This window comes from Cherax quadricarinatus, chromosome 81 (genome assembly GCF_038502225.1).
Source record: "Cherax quadricarinatus isolate ZL_2023a chromosome 81, ASM3850222v1, whole genome shotgun sequence".
Lineage (NCBI taxonomy): Eukaryota > Metazoa > Arthropoda > Malacostraca > Decapoda > Parastacidae > Cherax > Cherax quadricarinatus.
The window spans coordinates 701,710-721,894 of NC_091372.1; the positions used below are offsets into that span (position 1 = coordinate 701,710).

The 20,185-nt window shown below is 38.7% G+C and overlaps 1 protein-coding gene across 9 annotated transcripts in view; it reads right to left on the reverse strand.

Annotated features, from left to right (window-relative positions):
• Positions 1-472: 472 nt before the first annotated feature.
• LOC128699902 (ADP-ribosylation factor-like protein 6) overlaps positions 473-20,185 on the reverse strand; it is a 43,085-nt gene continuing 23,372 nt past the window's right edge. For all 9 annotated transcript variants that reach the window (XM_053792732.2, XM_070102255.1, XM_053792734.2 and 6 more), the window contains 2 exons: positions 15,838-16,010; positions 473-2,944 (listed from right to left, as the gene is read on the reverse strand). In XM_053792732.2, the coding sequence (XP_053648707.2) occupies positions 2,720-2,944; positions 15,838-16,010 (398 nt within the window). In that variant the 3' untranslated portion in view covers positions 473-2,719. The remainder of the gene's footprint in view (positions 2,945-15,837; positions 16,011-20,185) is intronic.

Consider the following 20,185-nt stretch of genomic DNA (forward strand, 5'->3'; position numbering starts at 1 on the left):
AGCTACCTCGGTGGACAAAAGAGAGGGCGGCCGGATATCCGCCACAAAGCATACCTCCTTCAGCCACCACCCCCGGAATCCGAAAGGTGGCTTCCAGAGCTACACCCGTCGCCCAAAAGACACCCAAAGCTACTCCGGGATACCGGAGAGGGATCGGGACATCCCTAGGCAATCCAGATTCCACGGCAAACTACGCCACCGCCAAGAAACCTCAACGGAATGGGATGGACCCCGGTGTCCTTTCTCCTACCTAGGAACTAGCGCGCCTGTGGGAGAAATCCCAAAGGACAAAAAGAGGAAGGGCAAAAGGGAGGAGTGGGGAGGAGGAGGAGGAAAGGAAAAAGGGGAGGATGGGGAGGATGGGATAGGGGAGGGGAGATTGGGGGGTAATTAGGTTCGGTCTGAGGAAGAAGACCGATAGGTCTAATTCCTCAGACCAAGAGCCTCTTCACCACGCTCCTTGTGCTAAGCAACTCAGATTTATCACCCAATTCACGGAAGAGCTGAACCGAGATCATTTAATGCCACGTCAGAGGTTAGAGAGAGAGAGGAGGAGTGTTGAAGGAACATCAGGAGAAAGTATGGCATGGGGATCACATGTAGACAATGACAAATGCTGACGTAGAAATAAAGACAAGGGTAAGAGAATCCTTTTATTACAACATTTCACACAAAGCTGGGCTTTATACTTGATAAAGCCCAGCTTTATGTAATAAAAATCTTATCTGCTACCAATATCTATAGAATTTCCATGGGTGGTCAAAGTAGGTAAATGTCATGTAAGACTGCCAGAGAGGAGGGCTGACAAAGTATGTATGTTAGGATGTTTAAGGTGGTGCCTGAATTATATTATTTGTGCTATATTATAAACAGAATAATAACTCAAGAGATACTGAACTCATTCATATAAACTAACAGTTATGGCAACAGTGTGTTTTCCTAATTACTGAAAGGTCTGGCACAACTGCCAAGTACATATAACATAAGAATGTATTTGGTCCAGCTTGACAAGGCATTATAGTGTGTGCTGAGAGGCTGTGCATCATTTATTTATTTTCTGGCATGTAAATATGGAATGCAAGAATAAAGTTTGTACGATAATCAAGAAATGCTTATTACATAGAAGGCCACGACCATTAATAAGCTTAAAATCTGTCTAATCAATAGATATAATCTCTTAATGATTCTATATTTTACAGGGCACTACACAAAAATATGGTTCCATCACATATCGACAGTACAAGACGAGAGACGCGTATATGTTTCAGGTTCTTGGTCTCTGTATCAAGCTCCATCAAACCATAAACAATTATGTATCATGAGAATTTTTCAATGCATTGTTAACTGTGCTGATTGCAAACAGCAACTACAAATCATACAATGAGATACTGTACAGATAAAAACAGGCCATTGCTCAAGAATGAACTTGCGTAATGTAAATCAGCATAAAGCAAAGATCTATATTTCATACATTTATGTTTATCTAATAGCATTAACCATACATATTTCTGATTTTAATCCTTAAAAATTTAATTCAGAGTGACTCAAGAAATCTTAACATGATTGCAAATAAACCATGGAATGAGTGGAGTTTAAACCCATAGGACTTGCTCGCCATGGGTTCAACCTGGCGAGTTCGCCATGGGTTCACGGTACAGGTAGGGTTACCACCCGTACCGTGGTAATCCCACCTGTACAGTGGTAACCCCACCCATACTGTGGTTTAATTCAGAGCCCATCCTAACTTATGGAATGAGTAGGGATTGAACCTGGAAAAAGGCAGCCCTAAAGCTATGAAGCCAATGTTCTTAGTCACTAGGCCATTACATGTACAACTTGCCTCTGATTGTTGCTAATGATTTTCTCAACTCACATCCTAACTTGCTTAACACTGAATCAATTGTTTAATGTTTCATCATATATTTAATAAAGCATTTAAATATCAATTTCATATGTTTATATTGCAAGAAAATATGCTTAACAGACTACAAATTACATTTATGTACACACAGCTTTGTATTTCATTGAGAAGGGAAGCATAATTCTCACATTATACTTATAAGGAACACAGCCAAGCACTCTGCTATCAGAGAAGGACGGGAGAATTTCTGAACATTTTGGTCTAGTCTTCATGCACTAGTAATATGTTAAATATAGTTCTGCTCATTATAAAAATAAAATAAATTAAGAATAAGGACGGAACTTTTACAGCACATAGTATAGGAAAACCAAGGAGTTGTAGTTGATAGAGAGACAAGCAGCAACTGGAAACTTTACTATTATGTCTCACTTGCATACCAGGTTTTATCTTGCATGACAGACTCAATAAAACCTGCCATGCAAGTGAAGCATCTTAATAGTTCCCATGTTCTGCTTGTTTTTTTTTATCCACTATAAGGACGGAAATGGTCAACACACTTTTAGTGATGACAATACCTGTATATCTACCTAAAGGGTATTCCGAGGATTAATGCCCCCTGGCCCAGTCCATGACCAGGCTGATCTTCTGACTAGATCTTCTCTGCACTTCTTTCAAATATACATTTCATGCTATCATAGTAGTTAAAGCATTTAAACTTGGAACCAAATTGCAACCATTTTCAAATTTAACCAATTTTAAATTGATACTGCATCAAATTAAAACTTAAAGAGATATCAACGGTGTACTATAATTCATTGATTATAGTAATATATAAGGGCTGAACACATTCCTTGCAAATCACTGCTTATGAATACTTTCGAAGTTTTCTTTAATTTGATTGGTGAGCCATTCCACACCTTCATGCAAGCCATCTCCAGTGATGGCATTTGAAGCAGTAATGTGCCAAGGCTTGTCTGCAATTCGCTCTAAGCCTAGAGCTGCCGAGACCTTAACACTGCTCACTGCTTCACGCATATCCATCTTGTTAGCAAAAAATAAAATAGGGAGACGGCGATTACGAATCTGAAAATGGCATTAAATTTCATTAATTGAATGCAAAATATAACAGAACAATTTTAATACCTAATATGTACTGTGTATAAACAGTAAAATTTAAGATTAATCCTTTCTAAAATGACAGAGAATCTTTTTTGAAGGTAATGACACCAAAAATACAAAATCTGATGGAAAATTTATGGAATTACACAAGTGCAAAGTTGACAGTCTAGGCACAATTTATGCACTAGCAATTTCACCCACTTTGAGGCCTATTTAGGTCAATTACATTGCTCAAACCAACCCATTTCCTGGCTATTTTGCTAGTATGCATTTCATTCTATTGAGCACAAAAAACTGCCTGATCAACTATAAGAAGTACCCTATAAAGTATGCAGAAGTTGGTAATTTAGAAAATTTTACACAAAATTCAACAAATTCTAATTTAAAAAAATCTAACAAACATTGTAGGCATTCCAGCTACTACAGTAACCTTTCCTCTGTTCATCAGTCATGTCCTCCATTTTAAATCCATCACAAAAAAATTGAAATTTTATCCTATTTCTCGGCTAATAAAATATAAGTAAAAACTGCTGGTCATGGTTTAAACCATCCCAATAGCTGAAGCAGACCTGGTAAACACCCATAAAATAAACTGGTAAGGGTGAGTTTAGCAGCACCCCCCTACCCATCCTTAGAAAAATTGCCAAAAATCAAATATTTCTGCCACTTTGAGACCTGTTTCAAGTCACTTCTGGTCAGAAACTGATCAAAATCATCTCCATTTCATTAGAATGTTTTCCATTCTATTAAATGATACCCAGAAGCAGCCAATAAAACCATGAAAAGACCCTAGAACATGATTCAAAATTACAATTTTAAACCATCACAAGGTCAGAAATTAGCTATTCCCATCATGCACTGCATGGGGAAGGATTTTTTTTATATACTCTGCACACCCACAGTATAGCTTCCATTCACTCATGTCTTGGAAGGTTCCTTGATGCTGGTGAGGGGCATCAAGGAAGGTTCCTTAATGCTGGTGAGGGGCTCTTGATCTAGGAAATTGGATCTGTGTGCCAGTTCCCTGAATTAAGCCTGAATACCTTCATCCTACCTCCCCCCCACAGGTGCTGTATAATCCTTATGTTTAGCAATCCCCATGATAATAATTACCTCACAGCATAACTGAAAGGTGCTATGATTATGATGTAGATCTATGCAAGAGAGAGAGAGTTAATACAGTACAGTGGACCCTCGCCTAACGCTATTAATCCGTTCCTGAGAGCTCAATGTTAGGCGAAATTATCGTTAGGCGAATTAATTTTCCCCATAAGAAATAATGGAAATCAAATTAATCCGTGCAAGATACCCAAAAGTATGAAAAAAAATAATTTTTACCACATGAAATATTAATTTTAATACACACAAACTGAAGAAGACATGCACAGTTACATGATACTTACCTTTATTGAAGATCTGGTGATGATTGATGGGATGGGAGGAGGGGAGAGTGTTGATGGTCTTAGTGTTTAGAAGGGAAATCCCCTTCCATTAGGAATTGAGGTGTCAAGTCCTTTTCCGGGGTTACTTCCCTTCTTCTTTTAATGCTACTAGGACCAGCTTGAGAGTCACTAGACTTCTGTCGCACAACATATCTGTCCATAGAGGTCTGTACCTCTCGTTCCTTTATGACTTTCCTAAAGTGTTTCACAACATTGTCAGTGTAATAGTCACCAGCACGGCTTGCAATAGCTGTCTGAGGGTGATTTTCATCCATAAAGGTTTGCACTTCAAGCCATTTTGCACACATTTCCTTAATCTTTGAAGTAGGCAACTTCTTCAATTTCTCTCTCCCCTCCTCCGAAGCAGTTTCCTCAGGTGTGGCCTCTTGCTGTTGAAGATGATCTAGCAGCTCATCAGTGGTTAGTTCTTCATTGTCCTCCTCCACCAACTCTTCCACATCCTCCCCACTAATCTCCAACCCCAAGGACTTCCCCAATGCCACAACTGATTCCTCAACTGGCATACGCTTCTCAGGGTTAGCCTCAAATCCTTCAAAATTCCTTTGGTCTACACATTGTGGCCACAGTTTCTTCCAAGCAGAGTTCAAGGTCCTCTTAGTCACTCCCTCCCAAGCCTTACCTATAAGGTTTACACAATTGAGGATATTAAAGTGATCTCTCCAAAACTCTCTTAGAGTCAATTGAGTTTCTGAGGTCACTACAAAGCACCTTTCAAACAGAGCTTTTGTGTACAGTTTTTTGAAGTTTGCAATAACCTGCTGGTCCATGGGCTGCAGGAGAGGAGTGGTATTAGGAGGCAAAAACTTGACCTTAATGAAGCTCATGTCCCCACAAAGTCGCTCTGCCAAGTCTGTAGGATGACCAGGGCCATTGTCTAACATCAGGAGGCACTTAAGGTCTAATTTCTTTTCAGTTAGGTAATTTTTCACAGTGGGGGCAAATGCATGGTGTAACCAGTCATAGAAAAAGTCCCTAGTGACCCATGCCTTACTGTTTGCCCTCCACAGCACACACAAACTAGCCTTGAGGATATTCTTTTGCCTGAATGCTCTGGGAGTTTCAGAGTGATACACCAATAAAGGCTTCACTTTGCAATCACCACTAGCATTGGCACACATTAACAGAGTAAGCCTGTTTTTCATAGGCTTATGTCCTGGGAGTGCCTTTTCCTCCTCAGTAATGTAGGTCCTGCTTGGCATTTTCTTCCAAAACAGGCCTGTTTCGTCACAATTAAACACTTGTTCAGGTTTCAGTCCTTCACTGTCTATGTACTCCTTGAATTCATGCACATATTTTTCAGCTGCTTTGTGGTCCGAACTGGCAGCCTCACCATGCCTTATCACACTATGTATGCCACTACGCCTCTTAAATCTCTCAAACCAACCTTTGCTGGCCTTAAATTCACTCACATCATCACTAGTTGCAGGCATTTTTCTAATTAAATCGTCATGCAACTTCCTAGCCTTTTCACATATGATCGCTTGAGAGATGCTATCTCCTGCTATCTGTTTTTCGTTTATCCACACCAATAACAGTCTCTCAACATCTTCTATCACTTGCGATCTCTGTTTCGAAAACAAAGTTGCACCTTTGGGAAGAACAGCTTCCTTGATTGCCGTTTTCTTGGCCACAATAGTAGCGATGGTTGATTGGGGTTTACTATACAACCTGGCCAGCTCGGAGACACGCACTCCACTTTCATACTTAGCAATGACTTCTTTCTTCATATCCATAGTAATTCTCACCCTTATTCCTGTAGGGTTGGCACTAGAAGCTTTCTTGGTGCCCATGGTCACTTATTTTGCAGGTGAAATCACTAAAAACGCTGTGATAATACGAAATGTTCCGATTGTATGCTTGGATGTGATTTGTAAACACTGCCACCCGCGGAACAAGTGAGGCTGGCTCAGGCCGCACATGGACGCGTCTCGGACGAATCCCATTGAGCGAGTTTTTTAGCGCTAGGCGAGGCAAAATTTTTGCGTTAAAATGTATCACTAGGCGGATTTAACGATATGTGATGCCATCGTTAGGCGAGAGTCCACTATAAACATGTGAAAGAGGACGACCATGATGGCAATGACAATATTTATTTCCAGGAAATATAGTATACAACTGTTGCAAGAATGGGTGAAAATTTATACAAATTGTTGGAAAGCCTCTGTACATGCAGAGCATTTCAGGCTGAATTTTAAATATCACAGTAAGACTAACAAACTCAGAATATTAAAATAATGCATCTGAATGTAGTTTTTTCAAAGTGTATCATGCCAGTATAAAATTGTTAGGAATGAATAGAGAAAATTAATGCATCGGATTTGGAAAGGCATAAGTGTTAAGTTTTTCAATCGTCAAACAAGATAGCAGAATACCGAATCTCTCACAATAACATAGCACTGGAAACCAAGTATGAGCCAAAGCTGCTACACAGCCACATCAGAAAGAGACAACTGTCTACTGTGCAGGGAATGCCAAGGATGAGGTTTCGGGAAGCTTCAGTCTCTCTAAGCCTCTCCCATCCATCCTCCTCATTATGAAAATCATCAGTTATTCAGCGTATTCTTAGGTATAAATCTTCGCCTGCACCAGATATGGGTCAATATATAATAAAAAGGCACAATACTGTAATTAGAACAATAAAATAACCCACTTATGAAGAGGTGTATTAAAATGTTCATGAAAGAACATAAGAGCTGAGGGACACTGCAGCAGGCTTACTGGTCCATACTTAACCCTTTGACTGTTTCGGTCATATATATACGTGTTACGAGCCAATGTGCTTGACGTATATATACTCAAAAATTCTCTCGGCTTCAAATCAAGCAGGAGAAAGCCGGTAGGCCCCCATGTGAGAGAATGGGTGTGTGATCAGTGTGTGCACTATAAAAAAAATCCTGCAGCACGAGAAAAAAAATTGACCGTGTTTTTGGATTAAAACGCCGACTTTGAGGTGTATTTTCCTATAGTATTTATGGTTATATTTTTGTTTTCTTGGTCTCATTTGATAGAATGGAAAACATATTATAGAAATAGAAGTGATTTTGATTGGTTTTACTATGAAAAGAATCTTGAAATGGAGCTCAAAGTGGCAGAAATGTTTGATTTTTGCCAATGTTCAAGAGTAAACAAATGACATCATTGTCCAATAAATGTCCAACAAGCCATTCTAATATGCAGTCAAGAATGGGTTGACGTTATTTATATAATTATTACAATATTGCAGTAGTCTGCATAACAGTAAATCTTCTATCTTTTGTGTGAATAAAAATTCAAAACAGAAAGCAAGAGTATTATAACGGGCCTGGAGACGTGACTGATGAACAGAGAAAATTATTTTAGTGCCAGGAATGTCTGCATTGTTCATTCTGGACCCTATTTTGAAATTTACGTTTTTTAATTTGCAAGAAAATGGCCAAATTACCAATTTCTGACCACTTTACTGGGTAGTTGAAATTGGTAAATGGGTGGTTTCTTGTACTCAATCGATAGAACAAATGGAGTTCTAAAGAAATTGCTATGAGGTTGGTCGACTGGAACAATGGAATTGGCCGAAAATAGAACTCAAAGTGGGAGAAATCGCCGATGAGTAAATGTCGCCGAGGTCGCTAACTTCGCAAGAGTGTAATTCCGTAACTTTTCCATCAAATTTCGTACTTTTGGTGTCATTATCATCGGGAAAAGATTCTCTATCATTTCATAAGATTTTGTTTTTTTTTTTCAAATATTTTACGACACCAGGAGACACCTCAGGATTTGGGGTTGCGACAGTCAAAGGGTTAACAGGCCCTTCTCAAATCTAACCACTCACTCAAATACTCAAATATTGGTCCAGCTCATTTTGAAAGCTACCCAAGGTTTTAATAACCCTTCTAACCCATGTTCTGCAGTTCCCATTCCAATCCACCCCTTCTCACTCATTTGCTACCATGCTCAAACCATTCTGTTATGCTGTCACAGATCTGTACAAGCTGGTGTGTATCAGTATGAATTAATTCTACAGCACGTGAACATAGTTTCTCTAGCCTGACACTGGTAAAAGCTCACTTGAGGAAGAGCAGTAGTGATAGCTGGTTTTCGCGAGTCTTGGTTATCATGAATTTGGGTCATCGTTAACTTTTTATGGCAAAATATTGCCTTGGTTTTCACGATTTTCCTTGGATTTTGGCACTGGTACAGTACGTGTCCCAGTGGCCCCGCGTGCACAGAGCCTGCCACAGATGCACTCAGCGCCAGTTTGGCATTGTTTATTGGCGAGTGAGCATCACACCCTGCATTCATATGAAACATTTCACAATTTTTTTTTGTGCTTGCAACTGCTAAATAAAACACCATGGCCCCAAAGAAAGCTCCTAGTGTCAGGCCTTTGGTAAAGAAGGTGAGAAACGTGATAGAATTAAAGAAAGAAATCATAGAAAATATGAGTGGCGTACATGTGGCCAATCTTGCCAGAATGTATGGGAAGCCCCATTCAACCATGACTTCCATCGTGAGGAAGAAAAAGGAAATCAAGGAAGTTGAAGTTGCGAAAGGGGTAAATGTGATAACAAAACAGAGGTCACAAACAGTCAAACATATAGAGAAATTGCTGCTGTTGTGGATCCAACAAAAACAATCAGTGGGAGATAGTGTTGTGCAGTCGATAATTTGCAAAAAGGCAAGGCAGCTGCATGCCGATCTCGTAAAGAAAATGCGTGGAATGAATGCTGCTGTTAGTGAATTTAAGGCCAGCAAAGGCTGGTTTGAAAATTTCAAGAAGAGAAGTGGTATCCACAGTGTTGTAAGGCATAGTGAGGGTGCCAGTTCTGATAAACAAGCAGCTTAAAAATTCATGGGGGAATTCAAAGGTTATGTAGAGGCTGAAAAATTCCAACCCCAACACGTGTTCAATTGTGACAAAACAGGCTTGTTTTGGAAGAAAATGCCAGAGAGGACCTACATCACACAGGAGGAAAAGGCACTCCCAGGACACAAGCCTATGAAAGACAGGCTAACTCTCTTGTTGTGTGGTAATGCTAGTGGGGATTTCAGAGTGAAGCCTTTACTGGTGTATCGCTCTGAAAATCCCAGAGTGTTAAGAAAAACATTGTTGCCAAGAGTAAATTGTGTGTAGTGTAGATTGGTTTAATGAAGTATTTGGCCTGAGTGTGAAAAAATACCTCCTGGAAAATAAAAATTGCCACTCAAGTGCCTCCTGGTAATGGACAATGCTCCTGCTCATCCTCCAGACTTGGAAGATCAATTGTGTGAGGAGTTTAGTTTCATCACAGTGAAGTTCTTGCCTCCTAATACCACTCTCATCCAGCCCATGAACCAGCAGATCATTTCAAACTTCAAAAAACTCTACACCAAAGCAATGTTTCAAAGGTACTTTGAAGTGACCTTGGACACTGAATTGACCCTAAGAGTTCTGGAAGGATCACTTCAATATCCTCAATTGCATAACCCTTATAGATAGGGCTTGGGAGAGAGCGACTTCCAGGACGATGAACTCTGCTTGGAGAAAATTGTGGCCAGAATGTGTCCAACAGAAGGATTTTGAAGGGTTTGAGGCTGACCCTGTTGGCCCTACACCTGTTGTAGAATGTATTGTGGCACTTGGGAATTCCTTGTGGTTGGATGTGAGTGGCCAGGATGTGGAAGAGTTGGTGGAGGACCACAGTGAAGAGCTGCAAGAATTTCATCTGCAACGGCAACAGACCACAGCTCAGGAAATTGCTTCAGAGGAGGAGGAGGAGGAAGGTGCCTTCTTCAAAGATTAAGGAGATTTGTCCAAAGTAGAGTGACGTGCAAACATTTCTGGAGGAACATCACCCTGACAAAGCTCTTGCAAGCTGTGTCGACAACATGTACAATGACATATGCCACGTCCCATTTTAGGCAAAATATATAGAGATGCCAGAAACAGCTCTCTGGAACAATATTTTCTGCAACAGGGGTCCAGTGACTCTCAAGCTGGTCCTAGTGCCATTAAAAAGCAAAGAAGGGAAGTAACCCCGGATAACGACTTGGTACCTGAAGTCTTTATAGAAGGTGATTCCCCTTCCAAACAATAGTAACTTCTCCCTCTCCCCTCCTCCAGTCTTCTATACACCAAGAAGAGTCTTCAATAAAGGTAAGTGTGATGTTATTATTGCTTAACTATATTGATTAGTCATTGTTTTCTGCAAGTAAATCTATATTTAATCTCCAAAAAAATTATTTTTTGTTAATATTTTTGGGTGTCTGGAATGGATTAATTGGATTTACATTATTTCTCATGGGGAAAATGGTTTTGGTTATTGTGAATTTTGGTTTTCAGCAGACTCTCCGGAATGGATCAATCATGAAAACCAAGGGTCCACAATATTTATAAATTCATAAGAGTCAAGAGTCTGAATGCTGAAGGTATCATTAATACTTTTGCTTACAACCATAACAGAAGAACCATACTGCTATTTGTGGCCTGGTAGGCAACACTTTCACTTCACACATTGAGTGTCCATGGTTTAATCCCCAGCAAGGGTGGAAACATTGGGAGTGTTTCCTTACACCTGCTGTCCCTGTTCACCTAGCAAACAAGTAGGTACCTGGGTGTTAGTCAACTAGTGTGTGTCACATCCTGGGAAACAAGACTGAAGGACCCCAATGGCAATGAGACAGTTGTTGATGACACACTGACTTTCTTGGGTTATCCTGGGTGGCTAACCCTCTGGGTTAAAAATCTGAAAACTTAACTTTTCACTTGGTTAAGAAACTAAATTGTCTGTTTTAAACAAACTCTGATGTGCTGATCATCAACCTGAGCTTGATTATTCTATCATGAAAGTTTTATTCTGAAACTGTATGATCAATATTTAGGCTATTTCAAGTCACCTAACAATTGTAAGCATTATATTATACATACACATTAGCCCCTAAATGGTCCAAACGTATATATACGTTTTTTCAACATTTGAAAGTACAGTGGTCCCTCAATAATCGACCGGCCTGAAAGTCGACCATTTCGGAAATCAACCGGTTTTTTCGACAAAATATTGACTCGGAAATTGACCGAAATTCGTTTATCGACCTGTCTCGACCCGTCGTCCCAGACGCGTATGCACGAGGTAAGCGGGCCTCGACCCGCCTCAGCCTTCCTTCCCAGCCAGTGTGCCATTGTTTACCAGGTAGCGGCGGTCCTCTCACGTGCTCCAGTGAAATATTTCATAATATTTCATTTATTTTAGTGCTTGCAAGTTATTTAAGTGCTAAATAAGCTACCATGGCTCCAAAGAAATTGTGGCCAGATTGTGTCGACAAGAGGGATTTGGAAGGGTTAGGGGCTGACCCTGATGAGCCTATGTCAGTTTTGAACTCTATTGTGGCACTGGGGAGTTCCATGGGGTTGGATGTGAGTTTGGAGGATGTGGAAGAGTTGGTGGAGGACCACAACGAAGAGCTAACCACTGAGGAGCTGCAAGAGCTTCAGCAGGAAGAGCAACAGATCGCAGCTCAGAATCTTGCTGCAGAGGAGGAGGAAAAGAGATGGAAGAAGGTGCCTTCTTCAGAAATTAAGGAGATTTTTACTATGTGGGGTAAGATGGAAAGATTTATGGAGAAACATCACCCAGAGAAGGATGTTGCAAGCCATATCGGCAACTTGTACAGTGACAGAGTCTTGGCCCATTTTAGGGAAGTTTTAAAGAGACGCCAGAAACAGAGCTCTCTGCACAGTTATTTTGCGAGACAGGACTCCAGTGACTCTCAAGGTGGTCCTAGTGGCATTAAGAAACAGAGAAAAGAAGCAACCCCAGAAAAGCAAATGGTACCTGAGGTGTTGCTGGAAGGGGATTCCCCTTCCAAACTATAAACAATCCACTCTCTCCTCCTCCTCCAGTCTCCTATACACTAAGAAGAATCTCCAATAAAGGTAAGTGTTATGCTGTTAATGTTTCATTCATCATTTCCCATTGTATTGTTTATGTACTACATGAATATTTCATGTAAAAAATTTTTTTGTTTTAATACTTCTGGGTGTCAGGAACGGATTAATTGAATTTACATTATTTCTTATGGGGAAAATTGATTCGTAAATCGACCATTTCGATAATCGACCGGCTTCCAGGAACGGATTACCGTCGATAATCGAGGGACCACTGTATGTAAAAAAATGTACATCACCTTTTTTTTTTACATTTGAAAATGTGTAAAAAAAAACTTTTATCTACATTTTTTTTGTTATATTTGAAAATATGTAAAAAAAAAAATAGATCTACTTTTGGAGCACTACGGATTTGAACGTCGATCTATTTGGATCGTTTAAGGGTTAAGTGTGGCGTGTGCAATAACAGAACTCATCTTTCTTAACGTAAATTCATTATACATAAGCATAAAAATAACATACTGCCATACAGTCATACACATTTATATCATGGTTTTCAGGCTGTGTTCGCTTGTGTTCGGTATCGCTCTCCTTCACCAGCATCCAGCAGTAGTTGACCATCAAATTGGTCAACAGGTTTCCCTGATATCTCTTCTCCATGATGGCTATGTTTTGGCAAAATCATTCACTATGGGGCTCTATTTCACAGAAACTGTACATGTTGGAGCAAAATTAAATTCAGATTTGAATTCAGCATCTCAAAATTAGCTAGAAATGCATATTTTAAAGTGTGAACTGAAGCCTTTGTTGGCCAGTATTTTCAGAAGAGCAGCGGAGTACCTGGAAAGAAGCAGGTGGTTCATAAACAACAGCCAGCATGGGTTTAGAGATACTAAACCTATCTCACAAATCTACTAGAGTTTTTCACAAGGTAATGAAAGTTAGCCAGTAGAGAGAAGAATGGGTGGACTGTAAGAATGCATTCGATAAAGTACAGTAAAGAAAACAGGCCTCTGTCGGGTTATCCTAAGTTACAAGCTTTCACCCTTGTAGCTGTGACACCTGTCACTCACTATTAAAGTTTTAACTTAAACAGTGCACTGTATCTCTGTATGCCATTTCTTTAGGTAACAACTCATTCTATGAATATTTATACAGTTCTTTCAATTGTGCATAAGAACACTTGTGTACAATTCAGGACATTTATTAAAGCATAAGTTTCACCATGAGTGAATGTAATTCAGTACAGAGGACTGATGAAGCATTTCCTTGGAAAATATGAAATGGCACCATACAACACAACTGACCCTATATGACAATAACTAACCCTATACGACACAATAACCGACCTTATACGACACAATAACCGATCCTATATGACAGTAACTGATCCTATACTACAAAATAACCGACCCTATACGACACATCAAGGAATGAGAGTTGTAAATTTTCTCACATCTAGAAACAATATTAGTTCTCATGACACTTGTTATAAAATATTACCTTTAATAAATGTTCTAAAGAGTATAATGTCCTTATCCATTGTTTTATGGTACAGGTCAGCCAACACTAATCCGGCATCATTAGGATTAGTGAGTTTACCGGATTACAGAGTGGTTAGGTTAGAATACACTTAATTAACCTATTAATACAGACTCTTTCTGCTACATCTTCCTCATTTTCATCGCTGCTTTCTCCTCCACTGGCTTGCTGCTGCTGCTGTGGATTTACTGCACAATTTCTGAATCAGTATAATGATGAAATTTGAGTCAGTATAATGATGAAATTTGAGTCAGTATAATGATGAAATTTGAGTCAGTATAATCATGAGATTTGAAATTATAGTAGCCAAAATTAGTGCTGGATTACTGATGGAACTGGATAACTGATTGCCGGATTAGTGATGGCCAACCTATACCACCATACCATTTATCCACAACTTTATGGTATCATCATACCATATACAACCAGTTCTCTCACCTTTTCTTCAATAGTGAAATTTAGTCTATCTAACAAATTATCACAAATAGTTAATAATTTTAAAATAATTGTAAACTAAAATTGTTCTAGGAACTTGCAAACCTTTAAAAGAATATCCCTTCAGTGGGAAGGGAGGTGCACTGATGCCAGTGAAAATCTCTTGATCCAAGTAGCTGAGACTACTCTCCCCTTCCATGGATCAAATCAGTTTACCTCCCATTCTCTTAACCCTTTCAGGGTCCATGCCATAAATCTACGGCTTTACGTTCAGGGTCCAAACTGTAGATCTACGTCATGAGCTCAGCTCACTCTGATAAGCTGTGAGTGGTAAATTTTGGCCTAGATATGAGAGAATACATGTATGTGGTATGTGTGCACCACACAAAACAAATCCTGCAGCACACAGTGTATAATGAGAGAAAAAAACTGAGACCGTGATTTTCAATTAAAACAGCGACTTTGCAGTGCTTTTTCGTATGTTTTTTATAGTTGTATTTGCGATTTCTTTTTCTCATTTGATAGAATGGAAGACATATTACAGAAATAGAGATGATTTTGATTGGTTTTAGCACTGGAAATGGCTTGAAACTGAGCTCAAAGTAACGGAAATGTTAATTTTTTGCCGATGTTCAAGAGTACACAAACGACCTCACACGTCTAATACACACCAGCTGGTGGGTCTAATATACATTCACAAATGTGGTGATGATATTTATACAATTATTACAATATTGCGTAACAGTAAATCTTCTATTTTTTGGTTTGAATAAAAATTCATTATGTGAATAAAAAATCAAAATGGAATTCATTTGTAAAGCCTCAAAATGTAACTAATAAACAGAGGAAATGTTAGTTTAGTGCCAGGAATGCCTACACTGTTTATTCTGGACCCTATTTTGAAATTGGAATATTTTGAACTTTGTGTTAAATTGGCCAAATTACCAATTTCCGATCACTTTATTTTGTAGTTGAAACAGTTGACTTGGCGATTTCTTGTGCTCAATCGATAGAAGTAATAATAGTGAAATAGCTAAGAATGTGGTCGACTGGAATAATGTAATTGGCCTAAAATGGGAGTCAAAGTCGGCAAAATCGCCGATTCATAAATATCGCTGACACATCAAAATTCGCGAGAGCATAATTTCGTCAATTTTCCATCACATTTCGTACTTTTTGTTTTATTACCTTCAGAAAAAGATTCTCTACCATTTCATAAGAAAAAATAACAAAATTTTTTTTTGAAAATTCTTGGACCCTGGTGTGCACTTTGAAATTTGGCCTCTGGACCCTGAAAGGGTTAAATGTTATATACTTACCTATGAGTATAATAATTTATAAACATTACAATGCTAGGAAACTTAAAAATATACAAGCTCATACCTCGGCACTACACAAATAACCTGCACACTGAAGAAAAAAAATCTTATGACAATGTTTCAGTCCGATTCGTCAGTGCGTGTCTGGTTAATGGCCCAAATCAGACCAAAACATCATCATAAGTTTCTTTCTGCTATGTGTGGGCTATCTGTGTATTTTTCCAGTCACAGTATTGCACCTTTTTGTTCTTCACATACCTCAGCATGTTGTAGGAGCATGTCCAGCTCATCTCTGGCTACAACCAGCCGTAGTTTGTCAGTGGAATCTATCACAAAGATAACACCTTGGCAGTCATGGTAGTAGTGCTCCCACAAGCTGCGGTAGCGACCCTGGCCTGACATATCAAAAGCAGTGAATCCCACATTCTTGGCTGAAAAAAAAAAAGATAAAGGTAAGATATATTTGCAGTGTAGCTTTGTACTGTATTGTATACAACATGCAAGATGAGACTTCTATTCCTGCACGAGGTCTTGCTCTATGTGAGACAGGTATTATTTAGTGTCCCATTTACATCAGTACTGTATTCCTGTTTAAGTGATGTACCTTTAACATCTTGAACTCAATACAGCTGTTATATGTTGCACAAGTGTCTCAATCTTCAACTTATCAGTTTTAACCCATTTACCACAGCTGCCATGACCTGCAACATATCTTACTACATAAAGCAAGAAAAACTTGTAGTACAGTGGACCCCCGGTTAACGAACTTTTTTCATTCCAGTAGTATGTTCAGGTGCCAGTACTGACCGAATTTTTTCCCATAAGGAATATTGTGAAGTAGATTAGTCCATTTCAGACCCCCAAACATACACGTACAAACGCACTTACATAAATACACTTACATAATTGGTCGCATTTGGAGGTGATCGTTAAGCGGGGCTCCACTGTATATGGATACTTCTAACAGGACATATGCGCAGGTTCAAGTATTTTACAACTTTTATATTTTACTACCCACATACTGTACTACTTTATGTGCATATATTGTTTTCCAAGGCACAGTGTCTATACTCAGGCAACTAAATATAATCAAAGTTTTCATAAATATAAAGATTAAGAACTCTTAAGTTGATCATACCGGAAAAATTTGTTTTATATTGGAGAAAATGCAGAAAAAATTAAAAAATGCAGTGGTGACAGTGTCAACCCAGTCCAACTTTAGTAATGCCTTAAAAGTGACTTGTAACTAGTGGTGGCATCTTTGACTCACAACTGAAGAACTTAGGTTCAATCCCAGTGTGAGTGGAAAGGCAATTCTAAAGGCCTTGATAAACCAAAAGGCCATAACAGGCCACTTTTTTGATCAAGGCCTAATCAATTAGGCTCTTATTGCTGGCTGCATGCAGTCCAATGCACGAACCACAGCCCAGCTAGTCAGGAACCAAGTTGAGGAACATGTTATGTTCTCTCTTCAAGACGGTCAGAGGTTTGTTGATAATTCTCCTTATGCCTAAAGGAAAGGTGTTGAAATGTCATGGACCTCTGACACTCATTAAGCTCTCCCTTAGTGTATTTGTTGCACTTGATTTTCCAGGTGTATGGGCAAATCTCCTTGTACTCGCTGCCCATGTTCACCCAGAAGTAAATAGGTACCCAGGTGTTGAACAATTGTGTGCCGCATCCTGAGAGCTGCAAAAATACCTTGGATATAGCTGGGCTTTGAAACAAGCTGACATAGGAATGGAAATAAGTCACTATGATTTTTTGGGGTTATCCCAGGTTCTCTACACATATGCTGCTATGTATGATAATCTATGTAACTGTATTTGTGTATACCTGAATAAACTTACTTACACCTCTGTAAACAGTGGCATAAAATTACAAAAATAAAAATATACAGTACAACATCAATACAGTAATGTATTATTTTAAGGCATTTTTATACCACATTTCAAATGCACAGTTTATTCATACCAACTGGCCATGTTTCATATGAATAAGCTGAACAATGCTGAAACAGTACTAAAATTTAATGCACTTCATGAAGCATTTGAACAAACACATAATGCTGGGCATAATGACCTGAAGGACAATGGAGACAATATACTGAGTTCTTAATAATTAATACAGTGCTTCACTTCATGGCATTTCATTAACCCTTTGAGGGTTTTGGTCGTACCCCGTGTATGACGTACTAGTACTCATAAATTTTCATATCTAGTGGGAGAAAGCTGGTAGGCCTTCATGAATGGGTCTATGTGGTCAGTGTGCACAGTCTACTGCAGCACACCATAATGAGAAAAAAAAAACTTTGACCATTTTTTTTTAATAAATCAGCGACTTTGCCATATGGTATTTATTGTTGTATTCTAGTTTTCTTGGTCTCATTTTATAGAATGGAAGACATATTACAGAAATTGAGTGAGACTGGTTTTACAATGAAAGGTGCCTTGAAATTGAGCTCAGTAGCAGAAATGTTCCCCAAACTTCAAAAGTAAACAAATCGTAGCGTGCAATAACGTCAACTGGTGAGTCTAATATTCTTTCACAAGTGCACCACCATTTTTTACACTAATGCAGTAGTCTGCATAACAGTAAATCTTATATTTTTTGTGAAAATAAAAATTCAAAGTGGAAAGCAAAAGAATATAAGAGGGGCCTTTAGACGTGACTAATGACTAGAGGAAATGTCATTTTAGTGCCAGGAATGTCTTTCTTGTTTATTCTGGACCCTTTTCGGAAATTGGCATCTGATTTGTGTGAAATTGGCAAAATTGCTAAAGTCTGACCACTGTACTGGATAGTTGAATTTCATAAATGGGTGGTTTCTTGCACCCATTCGATAGAAAAAATGGAGTTCTAGCGAAATATTCATGTTTTTTGTCGACTTAATACAGCTCAAAGTTTTTCAATTATATTCATTCTTCATTTATTCACTTCCTACAATAAATATATTCGCCACTCACTATAAGCCAAGGATGAAAATATTTTAAAATAAGTAATGTGCGTACTGTATATGCATTTTTTTAGGCCTAGTTCTATCTCTCACTTAATATATGATAGTGTAAACATGTTATCAGGCTTTTATATGCATCTGAAAGTGGAAAAAGGCTATGTTTAACTTATAGTTATTTTTACTTTACATCAGTAGCCTGGAACCTGACCCACTGTATAAGTGGCGCCTGTCTGTACTGTTCGTTGGGTTGCCATTCTAAGTTTTTTGTATAATATATTTTTCACACGCTAGAAAGAGCAGCCTCGGTTAGAATATGCTCCATAACAATCAACCAAAAATCAGGTCCCTAGCATCCAAAAGCATTCAAAAAGATTTCGTTCATTGAAGTACAGTATGAATATAATAAATGTTGCTTAACTGTAAGAAAAAGATGTCCTTGAATCTTAGAGGTAGGAAGTACAGTGCCTACAGTCTGAAGGATGGGTGAGAATGTTGCTGTTTGGCAAGTCACTGAATTGTTATGTCCAACCTCTGGCAAGACTGCTAGTAAATGAATGATGGTGAATGTGTTTCCTTCTTTTATTCATCCTAAAAGTGGCAAGAGATGGCCAATGTGGTTAAAAATATAAAAGGGAGGTGGAGGGAGAGTTCCTAACATGCAAACATTTCTTACTCCAGCGACCTGAAGCTTCAAGCATAACTACAGTAGCATACTGTATATACAGTCCCATATTGTACATATTTCCTACAGCAATTTCAAAAGCCATGGACTCACATTACACTCTTCAAAATTATTGCCATATATTTTCTTAACTGATTCAGAACAGAAGACAGTACTAGCCAAAGGTTAGTGGCTGGAAGTGGACACTATGATGTGAAGAATTATAGGCTTTGTTTAGACCTTGGGCCACATTGCCTGGAATTTACTAGAGTTTTACAACTCGCTTGCCTAGGGTTCAAACCCCACCTGTTCCGTGATAGACTTAACTATAGGTCCTGCGCCATGCTTGCTCATTTAGAAGCTGCAACTGCCCTTGAATTACAGCTTTTTAGTGGGCAAGACACTTTCTTGGTTGTTGGCTAGAGATAAAACGGACTTTTGTATTTGCCCTGCCTGAATTGATTAGAAAATTTACAAGCAAAATATTTCAGTAACAAGATGAAAAATGGAACTCCTCAGTGCATGTTGTCTATCCTTTTGTAAAGTACATGCACATGGATTAGGGAACTGATGTAATCAGTCCCTCAGCCTCGAGATGTGTTCAGTCCATCAAGGCTGATGAACTGAACACCTGATACCTCATACTCAGTCCTCACATATTCCGCTGTGTGTTAGTGAAGGTTATGAGACCCAATACTACAGTTATATAATGAAATTCAAGACACAAATATGATAAAATTTGCCATCACCATAGTGTCAGGTATACCCAAATTAATATTCCTTAATCACTAGCTAGTAATTACATTCCTTACCGATAACTTGTGTAAATCACGAATACAGAATTTATAAACTGAAATTATGTAAGAATTAAGAAATTCTGATAATGATTCTTAGCCTTGCCAAATATACTCACTTAAAAATTGCTGTGTAAATCACAAATTAAGAAAGACTGAGGCAAAATATTGAATTTATACACTTAAATTACGTAA